The sequence below is a fragment of the Micromys minutus genome, assembly GCF_963924665.1.
Source record: "Micromys minutus genome assembly, chromosome: 1".
Lineage (NCBI taxonomy): Eukaryota > Metazoa > Chordata > Mammalia > Rodentia > Muridae > Micromys > Micromys minutus.
Genome location: NC_137969.1, coordinates 28,108,221 through 28,126,789, shown reverse-complemented (window position 1 = coordinate 28,126,789; position 18,569 = coordinate 28,108,221). Strand labels below are relative to the sequence as shown.

Here is an 18,569-nt window from a genome sequence, read left to right as displayed (position 1 = left end):
GTGCTCTTAACCGCTGAGCCATCTCCAGCCTGTACGTAAAAATTGAGAGGATGTATCAGAGGCATTAAGAAATTAATGGTGGAGTTGGAGTCAGGCTGGATTAAGTAAGTTTCAGAGAAATTACCACATATGACTTCCCTAAAGGTCAGTTTGATTTTAAAAAGTGTGATACTGATTCCTTGATACTTACCACAAGCTACTTCCAGGGTTAGTCCAGCTTAATGCTATCAGAACTTTATATGCAGAAGAAATTCCAGAATTTCTAAGGTAAAAATTAAAATGTGAAAGAAAGGAATTCATTTAAACTGTCTTAGTTCATAGAGGAAATAAATACAGTACCAGTCATATTGTTCACACTCGTGACATATGCAACTTTTAATAAACCAAAAGAAAAAAATCCCAAATATACAAGTGAAAAAAATCCAAACAGTTGACACAGGCCTAACTGATAATTACTTTATGTACAGCTGTATGTATAAGTTCAAAAAAGCTACCCTATTTGTATGTACAAAAGTTTATACACAGGTCTGTACATAAGGGTCTATACATTTTATTTTCTCAGAACCCTTAGGTGTCACTTCTAGAAGACACCAACACTTCATTCACATATTTTATAAAAGAAAAACTTCCAGGACCAACAATCTTGTGTCCCTTGTATTTGAACCACGTAGGCTCTATTCAATTATTTAACAGCCTTCTGTCATAATGTAGATCATGGTAGGTATGTGGATCCCCTAAACATCTTCACACAGTGTGTTCCAATGTAAAGCCCATTGGATGGGAAATGAGACATGGCCACCACAGATCCAGGGATGGGTGAACCAGCCTGCCCTTTTCACTGTCTATACTCCAGTTCATCTACACTGATGACTTTGGTGGGCATGGAGGGCAGAGGCTGCTGGAGCACATCTGAGCCAAACCATTTGGCAAGGCCCACAGGGGAGCTGCTCCTTTGGTTGGTGCGATGGTCCAGCTGAGAGTGTATGTGGGGCAGGCCCGCCCGGCTAGGTACATTCTGAGGCGTCTGAACGTTGATAGCTGCCTGGGAACTGGAGCCTGGAGGATGCAGAACTATGGAGAGAAGAGTGTCAGTCAGCATAGTAGCTCTACACTAGGCCTTGCCTCATCTACACCTCACTCCCAAGTCCTGCTCTCACTGTTTTACAGTATTTTCTGATCTACTTTGCTTCAATGGTTTGTTACTTTTGGCGTTGGGAAGTCGACCAGAGGGATTTAACCAAAGGCTTCCTAAAGTGCTAGATGACATTAGCAAGCCCACCAAGGCAAACATGATCATATCTCAGCAAAGATTCTCAGCCTTTTAAGCCTAACCTTGCAGTGGTAATAATCCAGAGACTTTACCTGTTTGTCTAGTGACACTTAAGGAACAAAGGTGTCACTATTGCTGGGAATCTCACAAGCTTCCAGTGTGGTCAGCTAGCTTGGCCTATTTCTAAACCTTACCTGAGCGCTGTAGCTGCTGCTGCATCACTGCCAAATGCAGAGGGGTCCCAGGACGAGGGTTTAAGAGAGGGTGACTAGCAGCAGATACCAAAGGGTACAAGGGTTGACCCAGAAGTGGGCCAGATAGTCCCTGTAAAGGAGCCATGTCTATCCCAGGAGGAAGCACACCTGATGGGGAGAAAGGAGTAACTTGTGAGTTGTGTCAATGTTCCTAAAAATTTCAAATTTTACCAAACAGTTTTGATTTGGAAACTTACAAGGAGGTGGGTGTGGTGGAACACTTGCCTCCATACATGTGCCAGAATATATGAGTATATACACATAGACACAATTTTAAATGAACACCAATGCCAGGGTTTCTCAGTGTAGCCCTGGCTGTCCTCAAAGAGATCCACCTGCCTCTGCTTCCAGAGTGCTGGGATTAAAGGCTTGTACTACCACTGCCTGGCAGATTTCCTAATCTTTTTGTAGGCTAGGAGTGACACTGGATTGGAACCACTTAGGTAGAAGAATCTAGTAAGGTACTTTTGGAATACCTACTATAATGTAACAATTAGTGGCAGCAATTTTTATACTAGGACCGATAACCAATGCCCACACCCAGTCAGAAACTCACCAGCTTGGAGCAAACTTGGAAGATGCTGTGGATGTACTCCTTGGGCTATCAACCTTTGGACTAATCCTGGGTGAAGCTGGTGCGCAGGTCGAACAAGAGGAACATGAGGGACGAGAGGAACTTGGTGGGTAGGGCGGAGAAAAGGTGTTCCTGGGACTGGAGATGCCAAAGTAGGTGTTTTCCTCCCAGCTGCTTTAGGTCGGTAATCTTGCTCTTTGGTATAACGGTTGGTCTGGGACAGGGGGGTGGAGCATGAAGACCGCTGTAATGTTGGAAGTTTAGGATTTGTCGTAGAAGAGTCTTGATCAGTACTGGGTATGGTATTGGATGACAGCAGGTTCTCTGTAAGAATTCATTCACAGGATATTTTTGGTATTGATATCCTTTATTTCAATTCCCAATAGCCCAGCAAATCTTTATAAAAATATGACAATTCTTGTTTCCTCTTAACCAGGCTAGAGGCTCTCATGGAAAGTCATCTGCCTTCAATGCAGACAGATGCATACCTGCAACTCTCTAAAACCCAAGGAGTTGAGGTATGGTCACAGAGTATTTAGGACTTGAGCTAGAACTAGATGCCAAAATTTTGTCTAACCTTCATTTCTTATTTTATGTAAGTGGCTGGTGTTTTGCCTGCATGTATGTCTGCACCTGTGAGTTCAGTGCTCACAGAGGCCAGGGGAGGGTACTAGGTAACCTAGGGCTATAGTCACAGAAGGTTGTGAGCTATTACATGGGTGCTGACAATTGAACCCAGGACCTCTGGAAGAGCAAACACTGCCTTGAGCTATCTCTTCAGTGCATAGATGACAAAGTATCAAATTATTTGCTGGAATAATTTGATAATTATATAAATAATAATGTCATTTTCTTTCTTGGGGAGTGAATATGAACCCATGGCCTTGTACATATGCTAGGCAAGTATTCTACTACTTAGTACAATTGAGTTGCACTCCCAATACATAAAGGATTTTTGATACAACGAAAAACATCTTGACAAAGTGTTTCAAAACAAAAAGCACAAATGCCAGGTATGTAGTTGTGGTGCCTTTAATCCCAGGACTTGAGAGGTAGATAGATCTCTGTGAGTTTGAGGGTAGCCATAGGTACACAGTGTGACACCTGTAACAGACAACAACCCTGGATCCTATCTTCCTATCTACCCGTATACTCTTGAAGAGAACCTATTCCCAGCACCCACATGTGTCTCACAACCACCTATAGTTCCAATTCTAGAGGTTCTGATGTCCTCTTCTGGCCTCCTTGGGCACTGGATGCACATGGCGCAGACATACTCATAGGCAAAACACACAAAGGTTAAACAGAAGGAATTGAGCTATATCAATATGATAAATGAATTTGTCAATTTGGAAAACTGTAAAGCACATCTTTACCCCAGCTGGCCACAATGTCAAGTGAGCAAGTCTGACTGAGCTCACCACAGCTGTAGATGCCTATGCTCTGACAAGGTAAGCAGCAGTACCTTCGCTTGCCTTCTGAGTATCCTCTTTACCATCACCAGGAACCACCGTTCCAGGTGCTATTTCCTCCTTGCTTTTCTCTCTGCTTTCATACATCTTGCGGATCACTGAGGTAGGGGTGAAGGAAGGAGAAAGCTGCAGAGAAGAGGAGGCAAAAATCAGCATACTCAAGTGCCTTTCCCTAACAAGCCAGCAATTTATTTATTTATTTAGGACACTGGGGATTAAACCTAGGGTCTTACACATGCTTGGAAGCACTTGCCCTTAAGTCTGGCCTTCTTCAACAGGGTGAAGAGCCCTCATTTTGCCTACATGGGCAAAGGCAACTCTAATGTTCTGGTCTATAGCTACCAGAAGAGAACATAAAACTCATTGTCTCCAAAGCTTCAAACCCATGTTCACGGCCCTGTAAAATGGGCCTATGTTTGTTCTCATGTTTCTCGACCCTGAAATAAGACTAAGAAGGAAGAGCATGGCTGGAGATGGTAAATGGGGAAGAGATATTTCAGAGACCTCAAAACCTATGATACTACTTGTTCCTTCTATTTCTCTTTTAAAATTACATACAGGAAAATTCATTACCTTACAGGTTTTCTCACCTTACCAGGACTTATCATTAAGGCTTTTTTTAATGCTTATTTTATAATGAAATTATATAATTTTATAGTGAGTTTTTTAAAGGAAGAAACAGGGCTTAACTCATGAATAAAATTCCTTCCAGAGTTTCTGTTAAAGCAAGGTATTTAGTGCAGAACTAGTGGAGTCTTGAAGCGCAGAACAACTGTTCTCTCCCCTTGTCTAACAGCTTTGACTAGATAATAAAAGTCTGTATAGGTTAAAAAAAACAAACCAATCCACTGTTAAAACTAAACTTATCACAAATAAATAAACCCAAAGGAGAGCAATTTACAAACCTGCATCTGCCATCTTTTTCAATGGGCTCCCTGTCATGTGACCAGTCACTCCTCTCATCTCCTGCCTCATTGTCCTTTTACTTTCCCACAACAGCTATTTTGGGTTGGTTTGTTTGTTTGTTTTGTTTTTGGAGGGTCACACATAAGGCCCAGACTGGCCTTAAGGTTCTATTTGCCTCTCTGCCTTTCATGGAGCTGAAATTAAAGGGAGATGTCATCAAGCCAGGCCCAGCTATATTTTAAGCACTTATGAGTTGTATCGTGGCACAGGCTCACCTATCTGCTAGAGCATACTTTATTAGAATAATGGGCTAGGGGAAAATGTAATAGATAGATATGAAAGGTCAGTATTCCTCTGGAAGGTATTCAGAGACACAAGAAACACACTGGTACAACACAGATAACCAGATGGAGAAATCTAGAAGCCAAGCAGTTACTAAAGGTCACTGACCATGCTTGTGATGGAGGCAGCAGGAGCTGGGGAAGAGGAATTTCCTCGATGCATGGGTGCTGGTGACTTTGACATTCGCTGTTGCCTGTAAACAAATCAATTAACAGTGCCAGTCAGCTAGCTCCAAACGAATGCCAAATCTTAAAACCATGTAACTCAAGACCAGTCCAGAACCTAGCGTACCTTCACTTATTCAATTCAATTTTGAAAACATTCAAAATATGAAAAAGTACATGCTAAATTCTGAGGGAAGAGCAAAGCTCTGTGTAGTGAGAGCAGTCAATAACCTAAGGCAAACCAAGGGCTATAAATACCAACAAGGAATAGTAGAAAAATAAAGCAGAAGGAAAGGACTAGAAACTCCAGAGACATTAGGGAAGGAAGAAGCTAGGTGAGAGACCAGAACGAAGCTAAGGAGAAGCCTGGCAGTGGGGGTATTTTGCCTTTAGTCCCAGCAGGCAGAGGGAGATGGATCTTTGAGTTTGAGCCCAACTGGTCTTCACAGCCAGTTTCAGGGACAGCAAGGGGTACACAGAGAAACCCTGATCTTTCCCTCCCCCAAAAAAAGCTAAGAAAGGAAAAAAAGGTTGAGGCAGAGAGCACAGGGAACCAAGGGCTTTGTGCATTTAGGGTATTTATGCTGGTTCATAGTTTGGTGTGATAAACAGCACTAGTGGACTGACTAAAAGCCTTCACCCCGGGGGCTGGAATACTCCACTTATGTGAAAGCAGCAATTCACAGAACCTGCAATGCAACTGATGCTCTATCTCTGAGACAGTAATTCAAATCAAACTGAGAATTAGGAGCATCAGTTATTTCATAATATTTCTCATGCCCTACCAAATGAGGTTTTGTTCTTTTTAAAGGTAGGGGTCTCTTTACACAGCCTTGAATTCAGACATCCTCTTGCTCTGCCTCCCAAGTGCTGGGATTTCTATCCCCAGCCACTCTGTTTGTTTCCGTTATCCCAGAAGAAAACAGGAAACAGGGTTGGCATAGAAACAGGCTGGGAAAAAAAAGATTATGTGCACTCACTGACTAGTGAGTGCTTCACTGTTCCTACAGTCAATGAGCAAAACCTTCAGAATCATAGGCAACACTGGGATCCTAAATGTGTAAGCTTTCCAATCAGTATTCAAACTCCATGCTATCCTGAGATGAAGTCTGAACACATGGCCATGTATATAAAAAAGATCTCCAAACCTGGGAGTTTCACCAATTTATTACTTACTCCCTTTTGTAAACAGAGCATTTTTGTGTTAGTGCTGGAGACACAACAGTGAACAAAAGAGATGACATCTCTAATCTCAAGGGTGTTAGACTCTTAGGCTGAAGGGCAAAAGAGGGTAACAGACAAAAAAAACAAAAAAAAAAAAACAAAAACAAAAACAAAAAAAACCCCCAAAAAAACCTCAAAAACCAACAAAACAAGCTGTGCTGAGTGATTACAAGCACTCAGTGCTCTTCCCAGAGGACCTAGGATCAGCTCCCACTCCCTACATGGTAGCTCATGACTATGTTTAACTCCAGTTCGTTTCCTCTTCTGGCCTCTTGGGGATCCTGCACACACATGGTACATATAAGCTCACACAGACACAGACACACTCACAAATCGTAAAAAGACTAGATTCCTTAGCTCTATCAACAAAGTGATGTAACAATCCTACATGAAGAGTGACTATTAGTATATACCATCTATGACAAGAAGTTACAGCAAGTTTTGCTTTTTACCATCTCAAATAGATGACTAAGCAGACTGTGGTGAGCATACCCATAATCCCAGCACATGAGGGAAAGCCAAGAGACTGAGGACCCCTGGACTACACAGTTCAAGGCCAGGCATATTGAGGCCCTGATTCAAAAGACCAAGGGCTCGGCTGGACATAATGGCACCCACTCACAATGCCATTAGAAATAGACATAGGAAGATTGCCGGGAACTTTAGTCAATAATATACAGTGAGACCCCACCCCTGTGTGTGTGTGTGTGAGAGAGAGAGAGAGAGAGAGAGAGAGAGAGAGAGAAAGAAAACAACAAAAACAAAATAGAAGCAAGGCTAGGCAGTGGTGGTGCACACCTTTAATCCCAGCACTCAGAAGACAGACAGGTAGATCTCTTAGTTTAAAGCCAGCCTGGTCTACAGTTAGTGAGTTCCAGGACAGTCTAAGATAAACAGAAAAATTCCATCTTAAAACAAAAAAACAAAACTAAACCAAAAGCCTCAGAAACAAGGGCTAGTGGTATGATGTGTAATAAGAGTACTTGTTTAGTATGTCCAAGGCCATGAGTTCAATCTGAGCACTGAAAAAAAAAAAATTAACTGGTAAGCACTGTAAGTTTTAAATTTTTATTTAACTGTAATAAATTGTAAGGTGCAATTATGAGATAGTATCTGCTTCTGACGATTAGGTAACTGGAACCCAAAAGTCATTTACAAATTAAGAACATAAAACATTATATAGAATAAAAAGAAAATGAAGGTAGTGATTATTTTTAAAGGTTAGACAGTGGTCACTTGGGGGAGTAGCACTGACAAAGGGGACCTGGGAGGACCTTGGAGATTTCAACTGTATTTCCTCCACCAACAGCATCTGTGATGGGATGGAATTCCTATAGTACAGCATATGCAAGTTATATTCATGATATGTGATCTATGATATATGACTTACCAGTCTCAGGAAGACTGTATTTACAAATCAGTACCCAAATCTGCATAAGGAGGATTAGTAAGTTACCTGTTTCTGAGCCCATCTCTGGTTCTGTCCACTTGTGGTTTGCTAAAACCAGGCTGGTAGAAGGGTGCTGTCTGTACTGCAAGGTCATGTGATAGAGCCAGCCCTTCCAAAGCAGCTTGCTGCAACTCTAGCTGGCTCATCTGATCAACAGAAGTAGTGAAGGACAATCAGTAAAAGAACGGGGAAGTTCAACTCGTTTTCCATAAAGGTATATCTCACGGTTTAAACAGTAGCTGAGAAAACTGAATATTGCAAATAACTAAGTTATGCTGATGTCCACTGAACCATATTTTTAAAATTTAAATAGAGGGATGAGAGACAGCTCAGTGGTTAAGAGTGCCTATTGCTACTGCAGAGTACCTAGGTTCAATTCCCAGACCCATAAGGAAGGCAGTTTACAACTGTCTCTAATTCCAGTTCCAGGGGCTCCAATACCTTTCTGAAAACTCCTTGGGCAGTGAGCACATACCTGATGCATAAACAAAAATGGAAGCAAAAATCTCATACACATTAAGTAAATTTAAAGAAAAAAATTAATTTAATTTAATAATACTCATCACTCAGCAATTTTCTCCTCTGTATGAACTTGAACTATAGTCACCATGGACCAAATCATGTATATCATTGTTGCAATTCAATTTCTATCCCACAAGCAAGAGGAAGAGTGGAAAGGCAAAGAGAAAGAGCTCAGCCTAACCTGGGCTGTGACAGGACTCATGGGCTTGCGCATGCCTTGAAATGGATCTCCAAGCAGTTGCTGGGGTCCTGATGGGAAACCTGCCAGGAAAGGTTCAGAATCAATGGATGTCAAGAATTAGAGTCCAGAACAGCATAATCACCCAACCAGCATGGTGGACCTTGCCCAACACGAAGCAATGCTTCTTTGGCCTGATAAATATATACCCTTCTCCCTCTCACCCCACATGTGTGTGTGGGCCTTAAGCAGAGCTCTTAATGGCCTTACCTGCTGGTATAATCCTCACACTTTTGTCCTTTTCTGAGAGCTCTTGAGCTAAGAACATTTCTATTTAGCAAACTGGCCATGCTTGACAAGCTAGCAGGTACTAAAGCAGAGTCCAGTGCTCTGAGGGTCAGACTCTTTCCTCACAACTCTACATGACTGTGGACAAGTATATGACTGGCAAAGGCAAGGAGCCTCTAGTGTCTCAATGCAGAAACACCAAGCCCACTGCAACTGCTTCTTCCAGGCACATTCTGCTATTTACCAACTTCAAGTGCTGGCCAGAAAGCCATTACTTGTGACTGGTCCCTCCAGGTAGCCTCAAACTCACTATGTAGCCCAGGATGGCCTTAAAATTTGAGGTCCTTGTGCTTCATCATCTCAAAATTATAGGAGCGTACCATCATCACTCCTGGCTTTCCTAAAGTTCTTTACAGAAGACCCAAGAATCCCAATTAACTATTTTCAGATGAATTCTCTAAGAAAACTACAGAGCTATATAATGTAGCTTACCATAAACATGTTGACATAAAGACGATAATAAACCTTCCACCTTGACTACATACTCTCTACAGAAATCATTATAACACCTTTATACGTTTCCTTTAAAATTCTTTAAGCATGCCCTTGAAAAAGACTGCTAATTCTAGGGAACATAGGTGGAAAATGGGCATGCTTATGAGCACTTATGGAGTTGGGAACCCAAGTTAGTGGTAAAGTGGTAGGCATGAGGCTTTAGGCTCAATCTCCAGAACTGCTAAAGCACTAGTTACCAATTGGTGATGGTATCCTTGGATGAAGGTAGTCTGCTGAGGTGGCTTGAGTTCGAAACACCTGTGACATTGGAGGAGAGGGTGCTCTTTGGCTCAATAAAGATGCAGTAGGCTCCAAGCTCCCCATAAGGCCACTGAGAAGATTGGAAGAAGCAGGTCTCTGAACCGGTTGACCCAGAAGTTCCTATAGGCAGAAATGCCAGATCTCTGTGAACAAATCTACTTCTTCCTTCTAGTCAAAAGCTTTGAAATATAAATTCACTTTTGGAAGCTAGCCAATGACTCTTTCATGTAAGCACTGGGAATCTGGCATCTGTACATGCAGGACATTTCCCCAAATGTTTAGCTGCCAACATTTGCTTTAAGTTAGTGCTACAGATACAGATAGGTAATCAAGATCCAAAGAAACAACGAACTGGCAAACCAGAAACATTTAAAGCTATCACACCCCGCATCCGTTGGGATCAGCAGCATAACACATGACCTTAGGTAGCAACAGTTGATCTCTGTCACACACAGGTCATGAGGGATCAGTGTAAGACTGTAACATACCTGTAGGATGTTTTTAGAGACAGGCTGCCCTGGAATCTCAGCAGGGGCCAACAAGTGACTTTCAAGGTTTCGCTAAAAAAAGAGAAAAAGAAAACTGTTTTCAACTTATAGATTGATTCAATTTATAGATTGGAGACCATATATATCAAAAAATATGCAACTCTCAAGGGAGTTGACTGTTAGCAGAATGATGCTCAACGTCACAGAAAACTTTCAACCAACTCTCTCTTATCCCATGCAGCTCAAAAGATCCTTCTCATGTGCATGAAGAGTCATTAGAAAATATTACCAAAGCCAGAACAGTCCATTCCTGTCACTATGACACCCTGTCCCCATCACCAAAAAAAAAAAAAAGAAAAAAAAAAAAAAAAAAAAAAAGGTGAGACCAAGGAGCACTCAGACAGATACCACAATTTATGAGATTGTGGAGAGAGGGATTAGAGGTTAAGAGCACTAGATGCTCTTCCAGTAGACCAGCTTGGGCACTGTGCCCAGCACCCACATGGCAGCTCACAAGCTCACAACCATCTATTACTCCAGTTGAAGGAGATCAGATGTCTTCTGACCTCCATAGGCACAAACATGCATGTAATACACATGTATACACGCAGATAAATCACTCATACATTTAAAATTTAAAAATTCTTTAAAAATAAACCACCACTAAGAAAAAAGAAACGTGACAGCCAGGCACGATAGTGCACACTATCCTTTCTAGTACTCTCATGGCTGAGGCAAAGATGGGTTTCACGGCGGGGGAGGGGAGGAAGGCTAAGAACTAGGCAAGAGGCATAGCACTTTTCTAGACGGTAAAAAGTCTGGTATTGATCCTAAGCATTACAAACTAAAACAAAAATAATGAATACCATGCAAATTTAGCCAGAATTGCTACTGTTTCAAAGTTTTGGCCTAGCAAAGTAGCACATGCCCCTAAATTCCAGCACTTGGGAAACAGACGCAAGTGGATCTCTATTCAACATTAGCCTGGTATAACATAGTGAATTCCAGACAGCCAGACCAACATAGGGACCCCATCTCATTCAAAAACCCAGAAATTTAAGTGTTACTATTTTAAGTTAAAAGCTCCTTAAAATGTCTCATATGGACAACAAAATTCAATCTTCTGTGAGCCGGCCAATTGTCTTGCTTTGTATATCTAACCTGTACTCCCAGACCTGGCCCCCTACCACTGTATGTCTGAATACACTGTGGCCACTGAGCTCACCCAGTAGTACTTTTCTGATGCAATTCCCTTCCAGTGGATGGATCTGTCCAAGTCCATAGCAGGTTCCAAGCCTTCTGTGGTTGGTTTTACAATTAGGGACAGATAATGCGGATGATTTGAATAAATAGGCAACTTACTTCATGGCTTAGCATATTTGCAGGAGTCTGTAATTCCATGTAAGACAGTTTGGGGATAAACTTTGCTACTTAGATGGACAGTGTCAGATGAGAACTAGTATCCAGCAGCAAGAACCAAAGACACTGACTTTAGCAGTAGAGCAGGACCTCACATGCAAACCAAGTCAACAAAGATACAATTCTGAATTTGTGTAAATATTTATCTAGCCGCTTATTACCAGGTTTCACCTCTTCACCACACCTAAAACTAGCTACGTAACAGCACCAAAACTCCAATATCAGACCAAGTGTATTCACAACTTAAGGTCAATATTATGCAAAATCAAAGGTTGACATATGAACTACTGAACTCCTTTTTCCTCTCCTGCTTCCTCCTCCCAACTGCTCCCAGCTCTTTTGCCTCCACTTCTTTGGAGACTCCAACTGAAAGGAAAAACAAACCCATGACAGGATTTGAATAAAAAACTAATCAGTGCTACCCCCCCCCCCCAAGGGTAACAGGAAAGGACAGCTAGAGAGTTGAGCTGCATCTACAGCCACTGGTTTTACGAATCTTGCTGTGTAGTCATGCCAGTGTAAACTTACTAGGTAGTTCAGGTTGGCCTTCAACTTACAATCCATCTGCCTTAACCCCACCCCCCAATGCTAGGTGTGACATCATACCTGGAAATATGTGCCCTCATTGGACAGCGTGGATATCTTGTACTTCTTTGTATAGAAATAGCTTTGAACCAGTTTAAAGGATCATTATCCTTTGAGCTGTGTGGAGTAGCCTGAGATATACTTCACAAGGGCAAAAAGAAAGGCACCTCTGATCTTAACTGTTGGTCAGATAAGAAAAGCTGAAAATCACTTGCTACAAAAACAACCAAGGCTGGAGAGACAATCATCAGAAAAAGTGCCTGTTGTCAGGTCTGACAATCCATATTTAACTCCATGACTCAGTGTGCAAAGAGAAAACTCAAGTTGTCCTCTGACTTCTATATATGCTATGGTACACATAAGCCCATAAAAAAATATATATGCACACAAAATACTTTTTGAAATGAATTTTAAAAAAGATAGTGAATCAAACATTGTTGTTCACACATTAGCTACTTGTAGTTCCTAGCCAAAAAGGGTTGAGGAAAAGAGGCAAAATTCAATGTGAAAGACTTGATATAGCACAGCAACTGAGTCTACGCTTCATTCTTCAGATCTATCTTGATTCCCCATCATTTTATATACAAGGGATAGTGTAACATTAAAACTAAGCATGAAACTCACTCTCTACACACCAATATGATACAAATCAGTACATGTTATAAATCTGCATTAGGGGCTAGAGAGATGACTCAGCAATTAAAGGTAGGGACACAATCTAAATATAAACCTGCACAAACTAAATTTATCCCTCAAATTGAAAAACAAAATCAATCACAGCTTTTTACTAACAGTAAATTAACAGAGTGTAACTGTTTTATAAGAAACACTACTATGGCTAGGTGTGGTGGACAGACTTCTAATCTAAACTCAGGAGGCAGAGGCAGGTAGATCTCAAATTCTGAGTTTGAGGCCAGTCTGGTCTTTAGAGCGAGTTTCAGGACAGCTAAGGCTACATAGAGAAACCTGTCTTAAAAAACCAAACCACTCCTCTTCCTTAGCTCCAGGCCTCTCAACTTCACTGTGTTGCCAAAATGTCGCTTTCTAACAAGCTGACTTTAGACAAGCTGGACATGAGGGGGAAGCGGGTCGTGATGAGGGTGGACTTCAATGTTCCTATGAAGAACAACCAGATTACAAATAAACAACAGATCAAGGCTGCTGTTCCAAGCATCAAATTCTGCTTGGACAATGGAGCCAAGTCAGTTGTCCTTATGAGCCACCTTGGCCAGCCTGATAGTGTTCCCATGCCTGACAAGTACTCCTTAGAGCCAGTTGCTGCAGAACTCAAATCTCTGCTGGGCAAGGATGTTCTGTTCTTGAAGGATTGTATGGGCCCAGAAGTAGAGAATGCCTGTGCCAGCCCAGCGGCTGGGCCTGTCTGTTATCCTTCTGCAGAACCTCCACTTTCATGTAGAGGAAGAAGGGAAGGGAAAAGATGCTTCTGGGAACAAGATTAAGGCTGAGCCAGCTAAAATTGATGCTTTCCAAGCCTCACTATCCAAACTAGGAGATGTCTATGTCAATGAGGGTTTTGGGACTGCACACCGAGCCCACAGCTCCATGGTAGGTGTGAAGCTGAACTACTTTGCCAAGGCTTTGGAGAGTCCAGAGCGACCCTTCCTGGCTATCTTGGGAGGAGCTAAAGTTGTAGACAAGATCCAGCTGATCAAATAATATGCTAGACAAAGTCAATGAGATGATCATTGACAGTGGAATGGCTTTTACCTTCCTTAAGGTGCTCAACAACATGGAGATTGGCACATCTCCATATGATGAAGAAAGAGCCAAGATTGTCGAAAATCTCATGTCCAAAGCTGAGAAAAATGGTGTAAAGATTATCTTACCTGTTGACTTTGTCACTGCTGACAAATTTGACGAGAATGCCAAGACTGGCCAAGCTACTGTCTCCTTCCGTATACCTGCTGGCTGGATGGGCTTGGACTGTGGTACTGAGAGCAGCAAGAAATATGCTGAAGCTGTGGCTAGGGCTAAGCAGACTGTAGGGAATGGTCCTGTTGGGGTATTTGAATGGGAAGCCTTTGCCAGGGGAACCAAGTCACTCATGGATGAAGTGGTGAAAGCTACTTCTAGGGGTTGCATCACTATCATGGGTGGTGGAGACACTGCCACTTGCTGTGCCAAATGTAACACAGAGGATAAAGTCAGCCATGTGAGCACTGGGGGCGGTGCCAATCTAGAGCTCCTGGAAGGTAAAATCCTTCCCGGAGTGGATGCTCTCAGTAATGTTTAGTATTTCCCTGCCTTTGGTTCCTGTCCACAGCCCCTAAGCCAACCTAGTGTTCTTAGCATCTCCATTTGGTGTTAGTGCAAGACACCAGGAACCCTTAAACAACTGCACAGCATCTCAGCTCATCTTTGCATCAGGATTTGTCCACGTTCTTCAAGATCCCATTTAATTCCTTAGTGACTAAAACCATTGTGCATTGTAGAGGGCATCTATTTAGATTCTGCCTGTGAAGTGAGCTGTAAAAGCTTAGCTCTCTGATGTGTGTAGCCTCTGGTTAGCCTTGTCACCATTCATGACTCAGTAATGAAATGTGAAATTCAAGCTAGAGTTTGGAGAAGTTGATCTATTAAACAATAAAGATGTTCACTGGGTGGGGGGGAAGGGGGAACCAAACCAAACCAAATCCCTCCACATCTTTGATATGTATTGAGATGGGGGGGCAGTGCTGTCTTTCTAGACCGGGGATGGGGGGCAGTCCTAGACCAGGCTACCCTTTGAATTTGTAGTTTTCTTGCCTCCACTTTGCAAGTAGTGATGGAACTACCAGTCTTCACCATCATGCTCAGCTCCACCTTTGGAATTTTAATTAATCAGCATGACTGTCTAATCAAGAGAACAGTGTGAGAATACTTTACTGTAAGAGGCAGGTAAGGCTGCTCAGTGGTTAGCACACTGTCTGCTCTTCCAGAGGACCTATATTCATTTCCTAGCATGCACATGGTGACTCAGAACTATCTGAAACTCCAGTTGCAGGGGACTAGATGTCCTTTTCTAGCCTGTGTGCACCAGACATGCAAGTAGTGCACACATAAAATGCTCATACAAATGAAATAAAACAAATCTTATAACATTGTCTATAGCTAGGCAGTGGTGATTCATCTTTATTTTCAACACTTGGAAGGCAGAAGCTGGGAGACCTGAGTCTGTTGCCAGCCTTGTTTACAGTGAGTTCCAGGATACCCAGAGCTACACAGAGAAACTATCTGGGGGAGGGGGATAACAAAAACAAAACAAAACCACCAGGTATTAGATGGCCCTACCTGATCCTCTCAGACACTAGGGTTACAGGCACACATCACTATGCTCAGTTCAGCACAGGGGTCAACTTCTGTTTTTCTCCTTTTTGCACCAATAACCCCACATACTAGGTATGTTTTTCTCCAAACAGGGCTAAAAATCCACACCTCAATTCCTTTCCTTTCCTAGGAACGAACTTCATAAAGTTACTTCGTTAACTGATACAACAGATTGAATTATTCAATCATCCTATATTGTCCCAAACACCAGATATGCCTTTTCTAATAATAACAAATCAATATCCATAATTAAGGAACAAACACCAAAGACCAAACAACTAACTTCTAAAGAAATTTGCAAACTACTTAGAATACCTTCATCAAACCCACTTATTAAGTGGGAGGTGATAACAGAAACAGGGCAAGAGGCTGGGTGAGGTTGTACTAAATACTTACACTGACTTTGGGCTGGGTAGGCAAAGTCCCACTTGCCTTCATGGTGCTCACTAGTTTGTTGAATGCAGTCATATCACCATCTTTTTTCAGGTGTCGACTGCTAGTCACAGCACTCAGAGTCTCCTCTAAATGCTCTGCCATGAAGGGAGTTGAATTCTTCATTTGCTGGTCCACCTTCAAGCCCTTCAGCCCAGCTTCTACCTCTTCTACTGATAGTACAACCCCTGAATGTGCTGAGAAGTTGAGAAAGTTCTTGTTATACCAAGCAAAGGGTGTTTAGGAAAAATTCATTGGCTGCCAATGACAACTATTTTGTAACTGAAGTGAGGCTGTCCAAAAGGCTGACACTAAAATAGACTGAACACTTAAAATCTGTTCATTAAGAATACACTGAAAGAGATCGTTGAGCACTGTGGTGCACACCTTTAATCCCAGCACACAGGAGGCACAGACCAGCCATACACAGTGAATTCCAGGACAGCCATGACTAAATAGACCCAGTCTCAAAACCAAAAAGGTGGCTGGTGGTAGGAGAGAGTGAAACCTGCCTGAAGAAATGATCAGTGATTAAGAAGTACCCACATTGTTCTTATAGAGGACCTGAGTTCAATTCCCAGCAGCCATACCAGAGTGCTCACAAGCTCCCAACTGCCGTAACTCTAGTTTCAGAGAATCTGTATCTCTCTCTCACCACCTTGGGCACATACAGAGTCTCACTTTCATTTGTCTGGTCTTTTGTTATCTATTGTAATGCTAAGTATGGGCCTCCCAGGACCTGGCTCTCGCAGAGATGTAGACTTTGCACCCAAATTATTTCTGATTGGTAAATAAAGGTGCCAACAGCCAATAGCTGAGCAGAGAGACATAGATGGAGTTTGGGTTTACTGGGCTTCAATGAGGTTAGGAAGAAGATGCAGGAGGAAGAAACCACCATAGGTTTAGGTGAGCCATTAAAAAAAACATGGCCCCGAGGGCAGGGAGATGAAACATAGTAGTAAGAAGTAAGTAAAAACTCAGGGTTATCAATAGGAAAGTAGATTCTAACATCATGGAGCTAGGTAGCTGCCCAGCTCTTGTACTGAGCTTGTTTAAGGTTTATTGTAAATATAAAGGCTGTGTGTGTCTTTTATCCAGGAACTAAAGGGTCAAAGGCAGGTTAGGAATAAATAAGTTTCTACAATATACCTTCACATAAATAAGTAGTAAAAGAAAAAGGGGGGGGGGGAGAAATGGAATAAGCTACACCAAAAATATTTAGATGCTAGGGATGGCAGAACTATAGAGTATGAGATTTAAAACCTTGGGAAGATCTCTACATAGTGAGTTCCAGGATAACCACAACTACACAGCGACAGTCGCAAAAAACTTGATCCTGTGTGTAACACAAAAAGATAAGTTATAATAAATCTCTCCTCACTTTACAACCAGGGACAAGAATCCAACAGCAACAAGGCTGTCTGTCCTGTGTGGTCTCAAGGCACTAACTTGTTGCCTAAGTGAGAACACGGTAAATGGAGGCAGTGTTGTGAGTAGCAGGCAAGCTATGCTTGGGAGGACAGAAACACTCATTGCTGCTTCAACTGGGCCATAAGGAAAAAGCAGAGAGGACAGGTGTAGTGTACATCTTTGAAACCAGCATTTTGGAAGCAGGCCAGAGGTTCTCTTAGTTTTAAGGTCAACCTGACCTACACAGCAAGTTCTAGGCCAGCCAGAGCTTAAAAGATTCAAGGCTGTGTGGCACTGTGCTTGGGTCTTTTGGAAACACACTAAATTCCTGGCATGCACCTGACTTGATGAGATGTGCACATTAAAACTATTCCTTCCTTAGAACATTTAAGAACATGTGAATTTAAATACCTAAAGCAGATTCTCAACAAATACTTACAGCTCTCCTTAAGTTTTTCTTTATTTGCAGAAAGGCTAGAAAGAAGAGGTTTTAAGTCCACTTTGGCTTTCTGTAGCATTTCTAAAATGTCCACTTTATTTTCAGCATGGTCCTCTGATGGTATAGGAGCAAAATAATTCCCCGAGTTCTGTCCAGGAGAAAGGACCGCTTGCTCCAAACCTGATTTTGTAAATAAATGTAGTCACAGTTGGTCCCATTGAGAATTAACATCCCTTCCATAGCATAAAAATGGAAACGAAAGGCTTTTCATTATTTAAAACTTTGTTAACCCTAGTAGACCACTGACTAATGAAGACAAAAATGAAGCATGGTAGGGGAGGCCCACTTGACATACAAGGCTAGAATGTGAAGTCATCTTACCTGCCAGTCTTTCAAGTTCTTCATGCGGTGTAGATCCAAGACTGCTGGATCTGCTCCCTGACCGGCTTGGGTTAGAGAACCATCTACTGAAGCGGCTGGCAGAGACTGATCCTTCTCCCAGAACGTCTTCTATCATCTGATAAGAAAGACAAAGGGGCTACAGTGAAAAAGTCATGAAGGTTAAATTTTAAGCTCGACTCAAACTTCCTCTGACACTGCTGACCTAAAACCACTTTCAGAACTTAGGAATTAAGTCTGTGTCTTCCTTTTCCAAACCTCCTCAGCACATACAGCCTTCATTGTAGTGCTGCAGCTCTCTACCATTCACCCCATTAGAAAGCTATCTTCAAAACTACAGAACGATGCTGATGGCTTTACTTAAGAAGGAATGCTTGAATGAAACCACTGGTTCCAACGTGGTGTTCTCAGGACTAAAAGAAATATCATGTAATTCAATCTTGACAACCTCGAGAAGCCAAAAGATAAAAATTAGTGTGAAAGAAATTATCATTCTGGCTAAAGGTGGTGTCATACACGTAACCTCAGCACTTGGGAGGTAGGGACAGCTTGGACCACACACTGACCCTGTCTCAAAAACCAAGCGTCAAAAGGAAGAACATAGAGAACA

At 42.1% G+C, this 18,569-nt stretch overlaps 1 protein-coding gene and 1 pseudogene across 3 annotated transcripts in view; one reads left to right on the top strand and one right to left on the bottom strand.

The window, feature by feature from the left end:
• Nucleotides 1–404: 404 nt before the first annotated feature.
• EIF4ENIF1 (eukaryotic translation initiation factor 4E nuclear import factor 1) overlaps nucleotides 405–18,569 on the bottom strand; it is a 43,173-nt gene continuing 25,008 nt past the window's right edge. The window contains exons 8-19 of one of the 2 annotated variants that reach the window (XM_080936220.1): nucleotides 17,942–18,077; nucleotides 17,561–17,740; nucleotides 15,676–15,908; nucleotides 9,949–10,020; nucleotides 9,397–9,580; nucleotides 8,360–8,439; nucleotides 7,663–7,802; nucleotides 4,927–5,011; nucleotides 3,564–3,696; nucleotides 2,081–2,422; nucleotides 1,465–1,632; nucleotides 405–1,071 (exon numbers count right to left, since the gene is read on the bottom strand). In XM_080936220.1, the coding sequence (XP_080792346.1) occupies nucleotides 836–1,071; nucleotides 1,465–1,632; nucleotides 2,081–2,422; nucleotides 3,564–3,696; nucleotides 4,927–5,011; nucleotides 7,663–7,802; nucleotides 8,360–8,439; nucleotides 9,397–9,580; nucleotides 9,949–10,020; nucleotides 15,676–15,908; nucleotides 17,561–17,740; nucleotides 17,942–18,077 (1,989 nt within the window). In that variant the 3' untranslated portion in view covers nucleotides 405–835. The remainder of the gene's footprint in view (nucleotides 1,072–1,464; nucleotides 1,633–2,080; nucleotides 2,423–3,563; nucleotides 3,697–4,926; nucleotides 5,012–7,662; nucleotides 7,803–8,359; nucleotides 8,440–9,396; nucleotides 9,581–9,948; nucleotides 10,021–15,675; nucleotides 15,909–17,560; nucleotides 17,741–17,941; nucleotides 18,078–18,569) is intronic. The other variant, XM_080936221.1, reaches the window with a different exon arrangement.
• LOC308421330 (phosphoglycerate kinase 1-like) lies at nucleotides 12,987–14,206 on the top strand (annotated as a pseudogene). The gene has a single exon. The product of its transcript is annotated as a phosphoglycerate kinase 1-like (transcript).